Consider the following 21,919-nt stretch of genomic DNA (forward strand, 5'->3'; position numbering starts at 1 on the left):
AAATGTAAGTACACACTTAACTGTATTGATATTTTAATAAGCCCTCTCCTGTGTTAATCTTTGCACAACAGAAACGACTTAATGCTGTGACATTCAACCCCGTATTAATTTCATTAGTCATGTTTTGCAACGAATTACTAAAATAACGTGTGCTGAAGTATGAATCAAGATATTCATTATAAACAATTATAGGAAAGTATGTTAGGCTATACACTGTAAAGGTTATCATGACAGGAAGTCATATTTTACATACACAGTGGGCATACTTGGAAAGTTCATTCTCAATTTAGAAAGATTACCCATCTGAGCAATATTCCATATGGTTGTAAAATGAGGAGTACCACGAAAAGCATATAGTAATATATATGTATATATCCAGTGTAGACATGGAAGACCCGGAATAAAAGGTGACTCAGGAAAAGGAAGGGAATCTAATGTAAACAAAGGGCTTTCTGTTACCATGTTGTGCAGAAATGGAGAGCGCTCCTAATGTAGTGGATTTTTTAAAAGCAATAGCAATTTGCATTTTAATTTCAGTTATATAATGCAGAGAAGTCAGTAAAAAATATCAAGAGAAATACAATTGGAAGTAAATGAAAACATCCTTACAGATAAAGATAGCTTAAGCAGTGTTTGCAAAAGCTATCGAGCAAGGAAATTACTTTAATACATGTTGAATGGGATAAATGTTCTCAAAATGGAAAGGTGAGAATTTTAAATGTGCATGAAGGTGAACATAGGGGAGCATGTGAGACCTCATCAGCCTAATGCAGCAGGCAAGAGGATCTCCAGCTCCATGGGGTTTGTGAGGAGGAAGCTGAGCTGCAGGAAGGCAGCTCTGGAGATGCCAGTGAGCAGTTCCCCATCCCTCTCTCTCTGCTGATTTCTGTGCCTGGCTGCTGGTTTCAAAGGACCAGCCAGATTTCATGGGTACACACCTAGTTTCCCAAGATTTCTTTGGGGTAGCTAATACTACATTTGGAGCCAAGATCCCCCATAACTGCACTCTTTACAACCAGAACGTGAGCAGCCTGTTATCACACTGACATGCACACACACGCATATACGCGTGCGCACGTGCACAAACGCCACACACAGAGGCACAACAGGGAAGTGATGGGTCACCCAGAAGTTCAGCTTGTGGCCATCGTCCAAGTGTTATTTCCCTAATGCTGTTAGGCATTCATAAAAACCAAAGGTTTGTTGGAAAGGAAACTAATTTGGATGCTCTTTTCAGTTTTACCCTAATATTTAATTCTTTCATCAGTACAATGGCTGTGAATGTCTCTTCATTTCTTCCTATACATTTCTTATCAATTTCCTGATGGGTTTGTCATTGGTACATTATAGGCCTTAGAGAAAAGTATTTTAAAGCCTGAATTACTTTTTACTTTAAACTTGTTTAGGGATTGAGGATGGGGTTATCTGAAAATATGTGTGTGTACATATACTTATGTGTGCATATAAATAAGGGGAATATATGATTATATATACAAATATACATGTGGTGGATCAACCCACCACAGTTAACAAATATTGAACTTAGTATAGATGTAATGTATAATCTTGTAGTTTTGAATAAGCAGTAGGAAAAACAGCTGCAAATGTTACCTTCTTGGGATTACACTGGACAGATCTTTTCAGTAAGGCAGAAAAAAAGTCATGTTATCTTTATGTTAAGAATTTTCTCAATAAAGGTACCAAAGCCAGAGTACCAGAGCAGTTACTGTGTTCAAGCAAATCCCTTAGTTCTGGACACATGACTAACCAAGTAACACAGTACTTCTTGAGGACAACCCATTCAAACTTCTGGGGCTACCCGTAATGGCGAAGATTTTAAGAGGAAACACAGAAAGGATAGGATAGAATGCCTAGAGTGGTATGGTTGTCTTGTTTTGGGCAGCTGTTTTGGCCCCAGACTCGTTCCCAATATAATTTTGATCTATTTGCAGAAGTTCACAGCAGGTGTGGTACGCAGTCGCAGTTCACTTCCGACTGGGCTGCGGGCCACTTTACAAACCTGCCACCTGTTTTTCCGAACAAATCTTTCCTTTAAAGATTGCTGAGAAAAAAACCCCATATGTTTATATTTTTCAACAATGTAGAAGGTTGGCTGCTCCTTTAGATTGATAAGGTCCTGTACTAAAAAAGCAAGGTAGCAGCAACAGGCTAGCCCTGGGCTGAGGCAGAAATGAAAAGGAGTTTTATATCCAAGTTTTCCCAGTTTTCTAGGCATTTTCAAGCCCTAGAAGTTAAGAGCCAAGCATGAAGGAGGAAAAAACTTCAAGCTTTCAAAGTTCATAATTGACAATACTATCAAGATGAAAAGGAAAATCTATTATATCGACTGAAAAAATAGTCATTCAAACTTCAGTGTTACAGCTCTTTATATGGATGGGAGTGCTAAAATAAGCATACAAAGCTATGGTTTCTTTAAAAATGTGTATACAATATACAATCTGCAGGATGCAATTGTATTGTTTTTAGCACTGGTGATTTAAGGTTGACATAATCACTCAGGAATATGTATTCTGAGTCCAACCGATCATTGTGCTCCTCCAGCCCTGCAGCCACCTAACCTAGTTAGTTCAGCTACTGGTGCAGTAGATAAAACCCAATGTTGCCTCAGTCTTTAAGCCATTTATCAGGACTCTCCTCATGCAGAAGGAAAAAAGGAACCAGACTCATCCCTGTATGGCACCAGCTTGTCTCCTTTATTCCCTTGGCTTTTTGATACAGTCTTGTGAATTTTGAGGTCCACTTTCATTCAGAAGCCTGGTGCCGTTCTTTGGTGGTTGTGCATGGGTAGAGCTGCTTCCAGGCATATCCCTCTTGAAGTCACTCGGGCGCTGAACGTGTGCTAAAACAGATGCAGGATGGAAGCTTTCGTCATTGCATTTGAATAAGCTTGCTGTGTTGCTTTGATGGTGTCCAGGCCATGTGACGTATATGAAAGAGTTTCATATTTCCATTTATTAACTTTTGGTTTGGGGTTAAACTATTCATTTGCACTTTACTGTCAGATAAAGACTACAGGTGGAATAATCGATTGTGAAATGGCAGCTCTTTAAATCTCATGGCCACTTCCTGATCTCTGGAGGTTAGTGGTTCATCAACTCTACTTGGTGTAATAATTTTAGTGTGTGAGGTACAGGGTGGTCCCAAATATGGCACTGAATTTGGCATGAGGGAGATCTGTTTTCTAAGCCAAGATGCATTTTTAGTAATTCTTACCAAAGTTATCCAATCTGCAATAGTGCAACAATAATTTTTTCTTATCTTATGAAGCACTCGGAGACCTGGAGGTGAATTCCTGGTGCTATAAATATTACCCTGTGATGAAAGAAGTCGACAAAATAGCTTGGGCAAAACCAGGGTTTGCTAACATTTCAGGAATGACAGTCTATATATTAGAAATGGTGATGAAGCACCACAGCCTACATTTGAATTTGTAATGTCTCAGAATTTGTTCATTAAGATGCAAAATGGTAAACCTTCGGGCCTAGCTGTGAGGCCTCTGTTCCAATTACTAGTCCTAGTGAAGCCCGGAGAATGACTTACACAAAGAGGGCTGCAGGATCAGCCTTAAACGTCTGCTGTTGTTTCCCAGAAATAAATGTAGCCTGCAATTTCATAACATCATTTTGATGGATGCTTGATTATTCATTTTTTTCAAGTGGTACTGTGGCAGTGGCTCTCCTTTGCTTCCAAACATCCCTTGTATTTTTCTCAGCAAGAGGTGAAGATAACAGATAAGTGGCAGCACCGGGCCTGTGTTTGGATTATCGTGGACTCTCCAAATGCTTTTTGCAAATAGGCGGAGGATGTTAGCTGAGCTGGCAATAAGATTCTTATGGGTGGAGGTGAGGACAACATCTGTCTTTCCTATCTTGTACTTGCCAAGGCTTTTTGTTGTTCCTGAACTCTCTCATGAATATAATATGTGGATTTTTGTCTGATCTAATGAATCCAAGACTCAAAGATTTAGAAGGAAAACATATTCCAGATGTGTACTGCAATTCCTGACTCAGGTGACTGCATTTTAAGTAGTAACCTTTTCCAGTATGTTCCACACACCATATCGAGTATCTTGCAAACCTGCTTCTTTTGCAAATGGTCAGAATAGAGTTGTAAGAGCATCATGATTAATAAGCTATAGCAAGGCTAAAACATCAATCATTTGTCTTTTGTTTCACTGATTATTGCTGGATCCAATGAATCCGAGGCTCAAAGGCTTGGCTTTAAAGCAGGACTGCAAATTTAGACTAGAAGCCCTTCAGCAGTTCAACCACAGCTTGCTTTATCGTGCAGGGATGCCTGTTGCAGACGTGAGCGAAGCGGAGGTTGACTGGAAGACTGCCCGCTGCTCTCCAAGGTTCTGGTGTCCAGCCTCGTATGCGCTCTCTGTTCCAGCATGGAAATGACATTCCTGGCCTGTTTGAAATTAGGCTTTCGCTCCAGATAAACAGCTTCCTAGAGCATCAGAAGATGCAGTCTAAGGAAGGATAGAAAGAAGAGTAGCAAGTGAGAAGAGTGACTTGGTAAAGTTTGGAGCGGCTGTACCAAGGTGGAGGCTGCGTACAATCTCACACACGTTCACCTGTTCTTCCTCTCAGTTACAATTGTGTGTAATTTGATTGCACACAACTTCAGTACCAAATGTTATCAAGTATACAAGGTATACTGAGTGCCAAAAAGCATGGAAACACTTAATAAGGCAAATTGCATGGTCTTAATCAGAACAATCTTCCCTCAGAAAATGCAGGTCCTCTCCAAATGTAACTGTTTATTAGAGTGTTTTAACATCTGCAAAACACACGCCAGTGCGTTCAATTCATCCTTTTAATAAATGTTTGGTGAAAGTTTTCATCTAACAGCTTTTTGTCCAATTTAAAATGAAGATAAGTCCCAGTATGTCAGAATTCTTCGTAGGACGGAGAATTCATTTTTCTGACCAACTGTAGACATCTGACAAGTGATAGGAAGCAGCCTGTGTCTGAATGGATTGTGGCGGTGTGGAGATCTAAGCTTGTGCTTACATATGTTTTATCATGAAATCAGATTAGGAAAGACGTAAAAGTTGTTTACAGTAATGAGGAGAAATACCATAAAGCTGGTGTCAAAAAGTAGATTATATAAATGCATTGACGTATGGCAAAATTCTAATCAAAAGTTCCCGATTGCAGTGTTATTGCAAGTCTTTCATAGTTAAGAGTAACAGGTCTGTTTTGGAGTGTGGGGGTGTGGATGCCACAAGCAATAAATGCATTTTACTGTGTCCAGCACCACTCAATGTACAGCAAGTGTTGTTGCTGTATTTGTGTGTCCTCGTGCATCCTCCTCTTTACATGCAGATCTTGCCCAGTGTCCTACTGGTTTGTGGCCAATGTTCTTCATCATTGTGTGCTATAGCCTGCTAGGATTTTGCCAGTGCTGGCCAGTAAGATCTTGACTTTCAAAGTTCTTGAAGCATTTTCTTGAGCAGCAAATCTCTTGATAGATTTTGAATAGCCAATTGGGATAAAAAAAATCTACTAAACCTTTTCTGTTACAGGGATTAAGCCATAAACCATGGAAATACTTGAAGAAATGAAAAAGACAGAGATGAATATTATGAGATATAGCTATATATACACACATACAATGAGTGTACTGCCTGGAGACATAATTCAATTTGATTGCTGTACAAATTATTGGAAATGGTGTCATGTCTAAAGTATAAGCTGCATTGATGGCATACAGGGACTGTGCACAAATGTATTTCGCACACCAGCCGGCATGTTCCCTAATAAGAATTAAATTGAAAGAAAGCATCACCAGGTTGGAAGAGCCTCCAAAGTATTTTAAAATCCTGTGACAGTACTTTTTCCCCAGTAACCCTCAGAACAAGCAAATTAGGCTACACAACTGCACACTTCATTGTCTTCTTTAACCATTTCTTAATTTTGATCAAGCTTTAGAAAAATAAAAGTCTTTGTCCTTAGTTCCTGACATTGCATAGAAAAGACAGGTCAGCTTGCATATACTTCTCATGATGGGAACTGTTTCAACCACATTTCCTGTAACTTTGTGTTTCTAGGCCAAGTAATCTTGCATTTGATTAAGTAAACACTTTTGTCCTAATGACTTTATGCCTACTTTAAAGGCATTGCTGTACCTATTGTTCTGCAAATTTGTCAGTCTGTTATTATTCTTTTTTTTTTAACCTATCAGTGAGGTATAAGTCAAAACCAAATAGAGAAGCCATTTTGTTCTTTTATCATTAGTACAGAAAGTGCAAGCGAGAAACCAGGTTTTGCATAGTGCAGGCAGTTAAAAAATAAAAAACTGTTAATGAAGATACAGATTTTTATATTTTGCTGGTGACATCATGAGAGGAAATGTGTGGAGAAAGGAAGATGAAATAAAGAAAATCCATGTCTAATATTGACATCGGATAATATTACCAACAGTTCTACTTCTGCGTCTTGCATGTAAGACCTTTGCCACCTGTCACTTTAAACAGTATGTGTTAGTTTCTTCATATTACATTACCCCAGACACTGGTTGCTAGAAATGAAAGGCTTAATTCCTGAGATTTCATGAGAATATGGTATTGTCATGTGAAATCCAGGAAGCTGGCCCATTTACTACTACACTTGAAGGTACAAAACTTGGTAAGATTGAAAGAATGCATCTGTTTTATAATATTGATTAATGTTTACCTTGCTTTATCCCACTAACTGCTTGATGTTGCCAAACTGCTCCAGTAACAGCATTAATATGGATGAGAAGACAATATTGACATGTAAATGAGTAATGAAAAGTATTTACTAGAAACAGAGCTGGCATCCATATGTAAAAATCCATGCCAAACATTGTCAGTATTAATAGTTTTGTCCATGTTTATATGTGGCTGGACCATGCAGCTGGTTTTGTGATGGTGAATGCTGACAAGTTTTATATTACATTTGGTCCAGGAGCTTGCATTTAGAATTATAGCAGAAAGCACATTTTTAAGTCCCTGTATTTAAGAAAGAAATACCCATACTGCTTTCTGTCAGCTATTCAGTACAGTAGTTTGCTGCTAGAGCCTTCCTTTCACAACTTACATAGGCTTAAGGCTTGAATGCTTTAATGAATAAAGAGAAATCAAGGATAGACAAGATGGAGCAATGCATACAAAGAGCAGTTGAAGGACATTTTCTGTCTCTTTTGGGGGATATCAAATTATGCCAGTTATCATACATTCTTGTATAGCTGAGAAATGCTTCATGATTCTTGATACTATTTCTGTGCTTTCCCACAGTATGCGTGTCACGTGAGGTTATATCAGGTTGTGTTAGCTCTGACTGGTCAGCTTCACTGTGTCTTGCAAGGTCAGTGGATTCAGAAGCGGCTGGGCCAGAAATCCTCATTTTTTAAGATCACTGAGAGGAAGAAAGGCAGCAGTTGCCAACCCTGGGCACACAGCTTTCACCTATGTGTTGCAGAAAATGTTTCCAGGCGAGTGAGAATATGCAAGGACCACGTATTTCACCTGTAGTGGTTGCTGGTAAATTGACATCAATGGTCCTGCCTATGTTTGAAAGAGAGGAGAGTTGGTATGCCTGCCTGAGTCCTGACTGACAGGAGGAGTAGCAGAACAGATGCTAAACATAGTTTCCATGTTTCCCACACTGAAACCTCAATCTCACTTATGCGCGAGAAGAGGAAAGATGATTAAAGAGTTAAGGAGGAAGTAAGGCTGATTCTAGTTTAGACCACGTTCTCTAGTTATGCTGACTCCTCAAAATTATGCAAAAGCTTAGATGGCCAGTTCAGCTTTTGTGATGTGCTCAAGGGAGGGGTAATACATGTCCTACTGTCCTTCACGACAGGCCAGCAAAGATCGGTGACCACTCAGAGTAAAATATCAGAGATAATCATGATGGTAAAGTACACATTAATAAACCTTCCACATAAGGACTGACCCAACTGCATGCAAAGTTGGCAGAAACTCAGTTATTCCTACAGAGCCTTTCAGACCTGCCAGCGTGCACTAGCTGATAACTAGCAGGATGGAGTACAGATGAGTGTTTGCTATTAAATCAGAACAAAATGCTAGCTAGAAAATTGAGGGTTTTGTCTGTGAATAACTAGGCATTTTTTCCTGAAATGTGAAGTCTGATGCTGTCTCTTGGGTTCATTTATGTTTGTCTTGTTTTCACCATAGTCTTTTAGATATTCACACAACCCTTATTAATTGGGCTCATATTTCCAGCATTTGCTGTCCTTCTTGGGAAGTTAAAATGTGTGTACTTTCCCTCTTTGTGCAACGTAATAGGCATCCACAGCACAAGCAATGTTTACTGTTACTAGTAATGCCAATAAATATAAAACCCTTGAGGGTTTTTTTGTTTACTTTTATACTTACCATAAATATTCCTAAATTAACTTACATTAGGTGGAGTCAGGTTTAATAGGAACCAGAATAAATTTGCTTTGTTTCACTTCTGTGTGGGAGGATGAGAAATATATCCATTCTATAATGTTTGATGCCTCTTTTGAAATGGTCTATTAGTAAATGGTTTAAAAGTAAAATAATAATCTGCCTGTTGTATTTGCAATCTTGTATCTGCTTTCTCCTGTATAATTCACGCTTTCATGTATTTACTGGAGCTAACTCTTCCAAAATTAACTTTTCATTACATGTATTTTGGTTCATGTATTAGCTCTACAGTGGGTCAGAAGTGAGGGAACTGTGCAGTACATAGGTGTGGAATGTATTGTGATTGCCTGGCCAGCCTGTGTGTGTATATATATATCTATGTATATACATCTTCATGAAAAATTCTCATGGACTGTTGAGAAAGAATGTTTCATTTTCTCTTCAGTGTTACATTTTCTTTCTTTCATTCTTGTGATATGATCCCTGCTCCTTTACCATCCAAGCACATCAAGTCACCCTGCTTTCTCTCAGCACAGAGTAGCCAGGGAGCAGCCTCTGGGGAGCAAGGGACCAGCAGCCATCTCCCCCCAAACCTCCATGAAGACCATGAGCTGTCTGCAGGCTTTCTCAGAAATGGCTCATCAGAAAAGCTTTAGACCACCATCAGCATTTTTTAGCATGACCAGGCAGGCCAGAGACCCACAGGAGTCTGAGAGGCATGGCAAAAAGGAGAGGTGTTATTCTGGCATCCCTTCTGTCCCCCAGAAGCATACTGACACCCCCAGAGACCCATGAGTCAGCAGTTGGGTAGATGAGCGCGGATTGGGGGTTAGCAGCGGTGCTAAATGGGGGGTTACTGTTAATGGTGATAGCTTGGTGGTCACCTTATCATTCAAATGGCATCTGAATAGCAGTTACGAAATGCTGCAGATTGCTGTCTGAATTTTGCCTCCTGGCTCGGGGAGGGAAGAGTTAGTGATTAAATCATGAGTCTGGTGGCATTTTGAGGGCTGCTTGAGATCCCATTCCCCAAGTCCAGAGAGTAAGAGGTGGTCTCAATTTTTATGAGAAGTAGTAAGAAGAAGGTGATGTTCCAGCCCTTGCGGTTGCAGAGAAAACTATGAATATTAACAGATTGCACCCCGAGGGCTCACAAACCAGGTGAATAAAAAGAATGATAAATGTGGGGTATACAACATATGAACCAATACAACTGCTGATTGTTAGAGCAGCATGTGACTGACAGAGTTTGAGCAAAACCCTCTTCCAGCAGCCGGGGACACGAAGAGCCTGCAGGTAGCTGCCCATCTTCCTGAAGCCAGAGGACTCCCATTGCTCTGTCTCTTTTCTCTCTCCCCTCTCCACTGTGTCCTCCTTTGCTGACATGGCCACCCTCCGGTTGGCTGTCAAAGGCAGGGCTGGCAGAAGTGTGGGCCCACACACGCTGCCTCACCAGGGAGCAGTCGCACCCTGCCCCAAATCTGGCTCAGGCTCCCTCCTGTACCCCCATCCTTGGCCCCCGCACCTCTAGCCTTCGCCAGCTGGCCGCCTCCATGGCTGCTGTCATCTGGCGTGCTGCACGCCGAGCCTCCCCCGCTGGCTCCCCAGCCCCTGATGGAGGTGCCGGCCTGCCCCATGCCCCCTTTCATCTTCAGGGCAGAGCCACAGTGCCAGGGTGGGAGGAGGGAGTCACGCTTTGGGTTACCATTTGTACCCTTACATCCTGTGTTCAGCCCTAGTAACGCATGGAGAGGGGGGCTTTCCTTGAAAGGCATCTTTTGGAGGGGTAGCCTGTCCGTTGCTGGGGGCCACCGGGAGAGCAGGAGCCCAGACCAGTCTCTGTGACCAAGGAGCCTCAGCTCAGGCGGGATGAGTCGACCCAACAGCATCAGCCCTTCCTGCAGCTTCCCGATGGGCACAGCAGACACGCAGCCTATCCAGGCTGGGCCCAGGCACTGTCTCATTCCCACGAGTCAGCACTGGATAACACAGAGAAAGAGCTGGCGTTGCCAACGCGAATGCATAGCAGTGGGGACAGATGGTGGCCTTTGCTCCCTCTGGCATCTGCCCAGTCTCTGGCCAGTTGCAGTGGCAGCCACCCTGCCAGCGAGGGGGCTAGTGAACCCTGCTTCTCTGGGGGGACTTAACCACAGGGCTGCCGTGGTGAGGGAAGGTGGCCAGGGAAGCCCTTCCTTCAGCACTGGAACAGGATGCCCGGCTGGCCGGCCTGCCAGGAATGGTTGCCATGAGAGAGAGAGAGGGGGCAGGTGTCCTCTCGGGGCTGGTGGTAGGGACCTCTGCTGAAGCCTATGGCGGATGCTGGCAGTAAGAGCAGGGTCCCTGGATCAGAGGTTGTACCCAGCTGTGTCTCGACTCCCTGTCCAGAAGGGACTTGGCCTCAGTCCACAAGGAAGGAAGAGGAGCTCCCAGTGAGTCAGCAAGGCACAGCTTTCGGTCACTTCTTGTAAGGGCAGTTAAGGCAGCAATGGCAGCTTGCTGACGCCCTGGCAGATCTGGCCCTCCACATCCCTACCAGGGATGTGAGAGGCCCAAACTTCACTGCCCATCCTGCCCTCTCCTCCTTTCCAGTTCTTACTAAGCTTTTGGTAGTGCGTGTCTGTGCATTTTCTCAGTTGCTGGTGGGAAGGTCTTCCCAGGGGAGATACTTTCCTCTTGCCATATGCTGACGGCGTGTCTGGCACCATAAGCCCTCACCTCCACCAACAGCAGTGGCATGCCTAAAAAGTAGTGAGCAATTAAGGCAAGCAACCAACTGTTCCTATTCTCGTGAGATGGTTAAGGCTTTTTTCATTGGGGGATATTACAATGTCTGCTCTGACTTCTCTCCTCTGGTTTGCAGGAAGCGTTATCAGTGGTGAGTGAAGACCAGTCCTTGTTCGAGTGCACCTACGGATCACCCCATCTTGCGAAGACAGAGATGACGGCCTCCTCCTCCAGTGAATATGGGCAGACGTCAAAGATGAGTCCACGTGTTCCCCAGCAAGACTGGTTATCACAGCCCCCAGCCAGAGTCACCATCAAGATGGAGTGTAACCCAAACCAGGTTAATGGGTCAAGGTAATAAGTCCAGTATTCCAATGGTTCAAGTACACTTTTTCTTATGATGGGTATAGCTCAGTTGTCTAAATCTGTGCATCTAGCACCATTTTAGGTGCCCCAAGATATCCCACCTGGACACCAGCTGCTGTCCCAGAAGCCTACAAGTCTCCCATACATTGTGGGTCACACCTGCCAGCCCCATTCAGGTGTTACGCAGGGTCTCAAATGGTGCTACAGGCACAATCTTCTCATTAGCTTGTGCAGTACCTTTCTGTGTTTCCTCAGACTGTGGATAATTTTGGATGTGAACTTGCATTGCACGCTAGGTGAAAGAGCATATGTCAAAGTTAGCAAAATGTGAGTTTGCTGTAGTCTGGGGCACCGCCTTTGATCCACTGATGGGTGATGTGTATGGCTTCTAACACCCCATGGAAGTTGTCAAAATACAGTAATTTGGGCCTTTGCTCTAAATATAGCCAAACAGAGAAGCGTGAGAAAGAGATTCTTGTAATGGCAGGGGGAGTGAACTATATGGGTCTTTACTTCTTTATTTACTGTAAACATAGTGCCAAAAAGCGTAACTGTGGGGTTGGATTCAAGAAGAGCCCACACTGCAGAAATAACATATATATGGAGGCAAGCAGGGGAGTAGAAAGAAACAGGAAAAGAAATCACTCAGCTCAACAGGCAGTAGCCACAGCATATCAGTGCATTAGTTGTTGTCTCAGAACTTCTTTTATGAATGTCACTATGAAGGAGAGTTGTATCAACTAAGTTGAAAGACTAATGCAGTGGATTTGTGGATATTGACTGGTAGCTCTCCCAAGCATAGGAGCACTCTATGGGATTTCTTCCATCTGAAAAAACACAATGAAGTTGGTTTTTTTTCAAGGAAACTATCCAAACAAGTGCTTTCCTGTTTAAAATGCCTGACTGTCAAAACAGTTTTCCTTTGGTGTTGCTGAAGGGCAGAGGTCCAGAAAGAGTTGGTTGTTCACAATTGTTGGTGGTATCCCAGTGAAGACTGTGCTTCACATCTCTGTCAGAAACACATGCCTACTAATCTCATCTCCCAGCATCAGTTGTTTAGAATATGGTTACTGCTCACACTTGCTGTGCTGATGTGATGAGCACCACAAGCAGGCCACAGTGGTCTGACAGTGATCTATCACACCTACACTTTTCACTAGTAAGGATGGAAATTGTGCTGAAGTCAAATCAGAATTTCCAGTGAATAGTCAATTATTTGAGATTCGTAGAAATAAACGGTGAACTGAAGTTGCAAAGGATTAGGGGAAGTCTTCGTGTAAGCCTACTTTTTCAGAACCAATTTCAGTGAGGATTTTTTTTTTTTTTTGGTGCTAATCATATGCACAGATATAATCACAAATAGAGTATTGATTCAAAACCACTTTCTCCTGCTTCTTAAAATTCCCTCTAAGTATTTGTTGTGGCATTTCTGTAAGAGAACTTAAATTGCATAAAGTGCATTGGAGTAGATAATCAGTGTTAATAATTACAGTGATTAGTGGTAGTAATTTGTAATTTTATACATAACTCAGTCACACAGAGACTTCTACTTTGACATACTCCCAGATCTTAAGGAGAGTCTAGATGATACAGATGCATTTGAAATTGTTGGTCAATCACATTTTTAAAATAATCAAGCCAGAATCATGAATTTCCTGTCTTGGATTTCTGAAATACATAACTATCCTGAACATTAGAGCTCTGTTTGTGAATCTCAGGTACTTGACTGTTTCTGTGATGGTTTAAGGACAAAAGCATAGGCAGTAATACTGTCTTTTATTAGCAGAAACCATGTGCTGTCTAATCCTTGTTAGCGACTCTGATAAATTTTATACTATGATTTAGGAGGTCAGGAACTTTACCAAGACCAAAATGTGTGCCCATAGTCAGATCAGCTAAATTGGGTCTCCATGCATGCCTGCATAACATGTGGGTGAGAGCACGGTGTAGAAAATGTGCTGTCACACACCAGCATGCCCCAAACCAGTAAAGGCTGGTAGGAGCCCTGATCTGGGAACACAGACAGCTCCGGGCACTAAAGCACAAGGCATACCATGGTCCGGAGAGTGCCGGGCACCCTGAGCCACCCCTGCTATTGCAGGGTGCCTGGGAAGGTGGATGAGCCCTGCTTTGCTATCTGAGAGGCCTGAAAATGCCGTTGCAGCTGGATGTATGTTTGGGCCTGTAGATGGGAGAGATCCTGTGTTGAGTGCCTTTTTTTCTCTCGCAGGGTCTGAGGGCTTTGCCAAGGGAGGTATCTGCCTTTCCTTTGGAGTTACCTGATCACCACACAAGCTGCATAAAACATATGTGTAAGGTCTGCACTGTTATTAGCAGAACAGGCATCTAGATTTGCAAGGATGTATAATCTGAGCATTGCGGAATTGTCTTTAAATCAATCTTTTTTGAATAGTCATGAGGCATAGTTTTGATTCATACTCTTCCAGCAGAACTGTTGCTTGTTATAGAGAGGTGGCACCCAGGAATTGCCAAGGCATGTGGATCCCCATTGACACACTTTTGCACCATCTTGACCACCTTTGCCACCATTACAGAAGTAAAGAGATGAAAAGAAGCAATTTTGTGTACCTTCTCTTAAAAAAAATAGCATTAGGTCTATCTTTCCCATCATTAGGATCTGGAGGTTAGTGCTTGTTCAGCCTGGAGAAGAGAAGGCGCCGGGGAGACCTTATAGCACCTTCCAGTACCTGAAGGGGCTACAAGCAAGCTGGGGGGGACTTTTTACAAGGGCCTGTAGTGACAGGACAAGGGGGAACAGGTTTAAACTGAAAGCGGGGAGGGTTAGGTTAGATATCAGGAAGAAGTTCTTCATGGAGAGGGTGGTGAGGCACTGGAACATGTTGCCCAGAGAAGCTGTGGATGCCCCATCCCTGGGTGCTGTCAAGGCCAGGCTGGATGAGGCTTTGAGCACCCTGGTCTAGTGGAAGGTGTCCCTGCCCATGGCAGGGGGGTTGGAACTAGATGGTCTTTAAGGTCCCTTCCAACCCAAACCGTTCTGTGATTCTGATTCTTCTATGATTCTATGCAAATAAGTTGAGCAGCATTTGTAGACTAGTTCTTAATTTGTCTTTGGACAGCATCACTCAGAGGTGGTTAACATAGCTGTCATTAGAAGATGAACAGCTCAGCAGTGGCCCTTGTCTGCCAGCGTGAACCAGTGTGAGCTGGCACAGGGGTTACGTTGCCAGAAGAGCCTGCACAAGTTACTGCTCCAAGTTGCAAAATGTTTTTGATCAGAACATTGGTTTTCTAAAGGGAACATTCTGGCTGAAAATATATCAGGAAGAAATGTAATTCTTTCTATATTGAATCAAAAATATCCTGCAGCACAGGAAGCAGGGTTTCATTTATTAATCTTGGATTCGACAGCCTCTCCTGTTGATAGAGCAATGCACAGTTGCTAACCAGAGAAAACGAGGAAAATTCGTACTTCATTGAAGTTCGTAAGACGTGACATTGTGCTAAAAAGTGAACAAAGAAAAATCCTTTATAGACTACCTAAGACAAGATTAACAGTAAAAAACCACTTTCATGCATATGTTGCATGCTTGTACTTAACACAAAAATTAAAAAAGTATTATTGTAACTAACATACACTCTTTATTTCATCAGAACACTATTATTTTACAAGGCCTAACACATTCCTGAAAAAATAGTTCTTAATATTACAGTTTTAATGGCAAACTAATGTTGCCAACTAACAAATATAAATATGTTATGGCATTTCTAAAACTCATGTAGATAATGATAAACTCATGTAGTGCTTGTAATATATATGTAGTGTTACTACTTTAGGAATTTTAATGTTTCCTAGTATGTGATAATTCCTGACACTTGCAGAAAAGACATGTGTATAATGCCTTGCATTAAATGAAATTAATAATAATAATCGTATCCAATATTCTGATATATTGATTAGTACTGTCAGTGTGGAAGTCACTACAGGTCAGTGCGATATATGCATGTCTTGCAAATCTGAAAACCATTTATTCCTTCCTGACTTCCCACTAGGCCTTTACCATTTTTATGTTGGTATTTCACTGGTTTCCTGACAGATTATGTACTGTTTCTCACATACATAGTATTGACCACGCTTTATATGCACTTATTAGTAGTGCACTGCCATTCTATAGGCTACTTTGCATTTTCTTTTCTGAGAAGCTTTGCCCACCCTGCTCATTTGCAGCCCATTAATTCCTTTCCTTAAATGAAATGCTCAGTTCTTAAAAATGCTTCATATGTTAAAAATTAACACATGCAGTAGCTAGAGAGCTTGGAGCTGCTTTTAATTTTTAGCAAAACTGCACCTGCTCTGTTTACACACATTTTAAAATCTGGGCTGTCCCAAAGGCAACTAAAATACCACAGCCACATCACTGAGTTGCAGAAGTGCTACCTCTAGGATCTCCAGAGTGCCCTCTGTAATCGTCTGCCTACCTGGGAGCCTGGGTCAGAATAATACGGTGTAAAGAGGATGCAAAACAGGGTACCGGACTCCACAAGGTGGTAACTAGAGAATAGTTAGCTTTATAATTTTTTGCTGTCCAGCTCCTCTTTCTCACTGTGTTAGGCTGCTTCCTGGCCATGTATTTTGTCATTTGGGAGGGGATATAAAATTTTAACAGCTTATTGAACTTCTTACACATCAACAATTAGATACCCACTCAAAGCAGAAATGTATTCACCCTGCTCGGACTTTGTCAGATACACTTTGGCTGTAACTGCCCTACATTAAATCTAAAGCATAACAGTCTCAAAACTGACATTCCTGTGAATACTGAAGAAATAACATTAGAATGAAATTGAGGGCTTTTTCTTTAGTGTGCTGCAGGGGGATTAGCTACACAGTTTTCTTTAACAATAACAGTATTTTTAAAGCTAAACCCTGCTTCAGAGCACCAGCAAATACAGCCTAAGGGCCTACCTTAAATTAAATAAAGCAAGAAAAGTTTAAATTAAAGCTGTCATTTACCTTGCTGGTTTTGCATATGTAATGCAGATTGTTGCAGGTAATATCAAATTGCATTTCTTCAAATCCATTATGTTGGTACAGCCACTACATTTCTTCCAGGTACATAAATCTAATGAGACCTTTTGTGCCACCATATAGTCAATCTTTCACATGAATGTAATAATGTTTCCTGCTATTTATTGCTCTCGAGTCAGAACAAAAGATTCACCCTGTTATAGTAAAGCACTATAATATAAATCTGGAGATTGCGTATGTCATAGATACTTACTTTTCTGTTTATTGTTCTTTATGTATTTTATCAAATTAAGCGTGAGCAATTCTATTACAGTGAATGAATGCAATGCGTGTTGTGCATTTAGGGTGAAATTCACTCCTGTGGAAACGGTCTCATGAGGCCCTGGGCACTGATTAAACAACATTTAAATCAGTGGATTGCTCGGTGGTCTCTGAATACACTCACGCATGGGACTCCACCATGCCCATGAATGGGGCTATACAAAGGTAGCTTGGAAGAACTACACTTACTGGTAGGTAATCGATCTTTTTAGGGGAGGCTGTAGTGGAACACAGAGTCTTATTCAGGCCACAGATAAATTTCACTTTCCATGAGCAGTGTGATGATTTCATGGAAAAAGCATTTTGAAAGTTAGCTGCAGTGAAAGCATAGCAGCAGTTTTCCAACATCAGCTTGTCTTATACAGAAGTTTTAAAGCAATGCCAGAAATAATTAGTTGTCATTAAGATTTAATCATGTGCAAAATGTTGTTTAAAGTGCTACCAATTGTTTCTCAAAATCCATTTGAGAATGAAATTATCACTTAATATATCTTTTGTGCTGGCTCTTTTGGGAAATACCATTTTTCTTTGCATGTTACTGTTCTAAATTTTCATCAGAGAGGCTCTGTATTAAGTGGGTTGAGTGCATGTGATACACAGGAGGGCTTTTAAGAGTCCAGAGTGACCTCAAGCTTTTGTTTATTTATTTATTTTTTTCCCTTTGGTGTAAAGTCTCCTAAGGTGGTAGCTATTTTTGTGCTATACAAACCAGCAAATTTCACTGGGTAGTGCATGAAGCAACTTGCACGGTCTAGCCATGTGCCCAGCAGCTAAGGAAGGAGCATTCATCCATATGGATCTCTGTATTGCCACCGTGACAGGGCCATCGTGCTCCTACGATCCAGGCTGGACATGCTTTAAGCTAGATGAGGCATCTCTGCATTATGCTTCAGTCTGTGGTATGATACTGGTGGATCTAGTCAGAGCATTTGCACACCTTGCTTGCGTCCAGCACGTGGAGAAACAGAGTCGGTGTGTGGTAATCACCCTGACATCACTTGTTTTTCAAGGGCATGGCTTTTTCCATCACTGGAGCACAACCCTGCGGCTGAGGCTCAGTACCATCCCAGCCACATCTGGTGGCGTACCACCGGCATGCAGCCCTGGTATTCTTGGTAAACCGCAGCTCAGACTAAACAACAAGCATGGTCCTCAGCCCATGGTAGTCAATGGGAGTCTCTCCTCTGTCTCCAACAGCGCTTGACTCAGCCCCTGCGTCAGTCCAGAGTAAAGCTGGGCGATCTGTCTTAAGAGGATGACTTTCCTAATGCACTTACTGGAGCTGCCTATATAAAGTAACATTAGCGTTGGGTAAAAAGATGTGGTGTTAGCTATCTCAGACTGATAATCCTTTTTCCCACTGACTGGGTGGTTGGTGAGGTGGCAGCCTACCCAAGTGGAAAAAAATGCAAATTCAGGATCTTCTCAATGTAGGGCTTTATGTGTGTCTACTTCAAGAAATTCCTTTTCGCTCTGAAAATCCACCAGTTTAACATCAGCGCGCATGCGCGCGTGTGTGTGTGTGCGTATGGTTTGGCTCTCCTTGAGGCAAAAATGTTGCCAAGGAGAAAAACAAACCCAGCTCACCACTACTATAGCTCCTTTTTTTCAGCTGTTTGGGGGTTGCTGGGCTGGCAGGTGTTAGCTAAGAAGCTTTCCACTCTGGGATAATGTGTTCATTCGTAATTGGCATGGTTACATTTTGGATTGACCACTGATGCTTAAATTACGTGCTTAGCTTCAGAAGTTTAAGAGGGAGATGAGGAGAGGCAGAATTTCAACAGTGCTAAGCAACCAAAAGCTCTCACATGGGTAGTGAAATATAAAATTAGTCTTCAAATATTGACATAGGACCCCACAAGAGTTATGAGTACTGTCATTATTTATGACTACTGCTGCCATTACTGCTTTATTTCCAGTACAGTATTTACTGTGTCTAGAGCTTTTAGAGGCGGTGGTTGTGGTGTTCCCCCAGGCTGGCGTGTCACAAGCACTGACAGTTGGTAGCTTGTCTCTGACCCAGGAGATGACAATTCCCCTCTCCCCCTTCATTAGCAGGTGTTTTGTTTTAATCAGGGTAGTATCAGTGGACGTGTGCAGTATTTAAATCTTGGGAATAGCATTCCAAGTCCATGCAGAAGGTTAGTATGAAAAAGAAAAGTGGCTAATCATTGAGTTTACCCTTTCACACACATCAGCCTCACAGCCTGATAATGTTAAACACAAAAATCAGCAGACATTCCACAGACACGGGGGATTATGGTTTCCATACAAGATGTCACTTCTGTTTACGCCTGGCATGCTCTACTTTGCTAACTTTCTATACGATCCCTGCCCACAAAAGAAGGCATATGTGGTTTGGGAAGGGCCCTGTCTCCCAGTATTTCATATTTTATGAAACCACAAATACAACAGTCTTACAAGCTCTTGAAATGAAATACAATTTGAGAAATGTAATCCATTACCGTTATAATAGAAATTCTATAAAAATAATAAAAGAAAAACAAGAGAAAATAGGTCCTGAAAGTTATAGGCCAACTGGGAAGTCATTGTGGCTTTGGCCTAGCTATCACCATGTCAGACTTCAGCCTTCTCCCAGGCAGCAATCTAATTGTAAATTATGTATATACAGAACATCAGTTCTTAGCTTTGGCTTTTAGTGACCCCCTTCCCTTCTTTCCCTTTCTTCACTCCAACCTCACACATAAGAAATATTGAAGTGTTTGCACTAATGGAGAAATGACAACGTGCAGTCAAACTTAAACCAGCTGTTTCCCCACACTCTGAACACAAAGAGCCAGGCGGGTAATATTTATAGCTTGACTGGCCTCTAGTGAGCCAGATGCTGACTGCCTTAATTTGCCATGATGGCCTTAAGGCTTGAAGCAGCTGTGGACCGCAAGATAGCCGGGGAAAGTTAAGTAAAAATAAAAAAAAGATTGTTTCAATTAGCAAAAGTTATTGTTTGATTGAAAATGAGTGGCTGCTGCATATACAACTCAGTAAACCAGCATCTTTTGTTTTGCTTACAGAACGCCAACAACGTTGCGTGTGTTGGCACGTGATGTTTGCTTTCTCCTTTCGCTGGAGGAAGGAGCTGAAGGCACCTCCTCTTGTCATGCTGTGACATCTTTGAGTGACCCCTGGGCTGGTCCCATTCAACCCTGAGCACCTGCTGAGCCCAGGGCAGCCCACACATCGGTATCTGCCCCTGTTTTGGATGCTGTGGGGATGTGTTAGTGTGGGGCTGCCCCAATCCCAGCCTCTCCCCAACCCTGGTCTGTTTGGGCTGTTGAAGACCATTTTGGTTGCCCCTGCATAGCCCTGCACAGGGGGGTGCACTTCCATGACTGCATGGCCCCCTGAGGACTTCAGTTTTCCTTTTTTGCTTTTCTTTTGTCTTCTCAGGACTGCTTTTGACACTCACCTCGTAGCAAAAGATAAATAGATTGTCACCATGGCTTCAGCATCAGCTTAAGCCAGCTTTAGCCATCAGCGCAGGTCCCAAGGGGCTTCCCTCCCTTCCACAGACCTCGGCAGCTTGCTCCCACCCTGGCCGTCCCCTTTCCTGTGGGCGAGCAGCCGCCCCGCATGGGTGGGGGAGTGACTCAGGTTATAGCTAAGCACTGAGTGAGTTACCCACCCACCCGCTTATTTACTTATTTGCGTACTTGCTGGTGAAGTGGCTCCCCCGCCCACCCAGCCCTGTTCACTAAGCGGTTGTGCGAGAGCCTGTCCGAGCATCCTAGGGCTATTTCGACCTACGTTCATTTTCTGGTGCTTTAATGCCTCTGTCGTGCTGGAATCCTCTGCGGGGAATTTTGCGCTGCTTTCACAAGAAGCTTTGGAGGGGGAAATACAAGCTGTGTTTTCCGTTCGGCAGGTTAAGCGTGGTGGTGCTCACACCACAGATTGAAGGGCAGGTGCCTGCAGAGGAGCAGGGAGCTTGGTGTGCTGGTAGGGCTTGGCCTGGCGTATGCACAGAAGGAGCTGGGCAGCCGCGTCCAGCTGCGGTGCTGGGCGATGAGCACGCAGGGTGGAAACTGACCTTTCTGTTGGGCTGTCCGCAGTGATTGCTGCCAAAGGAGAATCCAAAGGGGGATCCTCAGGACCCCTCTTTGCATGTCACTCCTGTGGCAGGTCTCAGGGGATGTGAATCCCACTGATTTCACGAAGAGAAAGAGAGTATAGAGAGGGGCAAGGAAGAGAGTTTAGGGCTGTAGCTGTGTAAGCTTTTGAATTGATACTGTGGAGTAAAGTATGTAAGGTGTGCTTTAAGAAAAAACATTGTACCTCAGAGTAAGAAATCTCAGGGAATTTTTTTGGTTTTTCTTCATGGTCCACTTTTTCAGTGACAAACCATTTTTGGGGGGAAGCGCTGACCGAATTCACTACAACTTGAGTAGTTGCAGTGAATGGAGATGAGCCTGACCTTGCTTTGCAATACTCTCAGTATGAGCTGACCTTTACATGATGTCATTTTGGCTAAATATAAATTTACATATGTTGGCCCAAATTATCTGAGGGAGCCAGCTTTGTGCAGTTCTGCCTCTTGTACGTAAGGACAGGGTGGGGCATTGCATCCCTGCTGGGGCTGTTCCCCTCTTTCTCAGATTGCTGGCTTTATGAAATGGGAGAGGAAAAGCAAGGAGAAGGATCATGTAGGACAGCGTTACGGCCTGTGCGCCAGAGCCTCACAGAAGGAAAGTTCCTGTTAGCTCAGCATGTCCTCTCACCTGACCAGCCACAGGCTGGATGGGCACCATGCATGGAAAACTCTTCAGAGATAGCCTTACGTTGCCCTACTCCCCTGAGACCCCTTTTCTATAAGTAGCCTTTGTAAGGAAGTTATCCAAGTTGTGGTTATTAAATAAACTTATAAAGATATATAGATACTTGGAGAATATTTTTGTCTCATTTATTTCCCTCTGAAATTCAGAAATATTAAATAGAGGGGTTTATATTATGAGAATGTCACAGAGATCACGTAAAAATTTGCCAATTCCTAATCTGTGCTTCTCTGACACCTTGCATTTTAACACAACACAGGTGTTTTATGTCACATGGGGAAAATAGTAGCATAGTGAAGA

The 21,919-nt window shown here is 42.7% G+C and overlaps 1 protein-coding gene across 4 annotated transcripts in view; it reads left to right on the forward strand.

Moving 5' to 3' along the window:
* ERG (v-ets avian erythroblastosis virus E26 oncogene homolog) overlaps nt 1–21,919 on the forward strand; it is a 62,747-nt gene that overhangs the window by 18,780 nt on the left and 22,048 nt on the right. For 2 of the 4 annotated variants that reach the window (XM_010156264.1, XM_010156265.1), the window contains exon 2: nt 11,271–11,488. In XM_010156264.1, coding sequence (XP_010154566.1) covers nt 11,271–11,488 — 218 coding nt within the window. Of the gene's footprint in view, nt 1–11,258; nt 11,489–21,919 lie in introns of those variants that run through there. The other 2 variants (XM_010156266.1, XM_010156267.1) reach the window with 1 other exon arrangement.

The sequence above is a fragment of the Eurypyga helias genome, unplaced genomic scaffold, assembly GCF_000690775.1.
Source record: "Eurypyga helias isolate BGI_N326 unplaced genomic scaffold, ASM69077v1 scaffold18457, whole genome shotgun sequence".
Lineage (NCBI taxonomy): Eukaryota > Metazoa > Chordata > Aves > Eurypygiformes > Eurypygidae > Eurypyga > Eurypyga helias.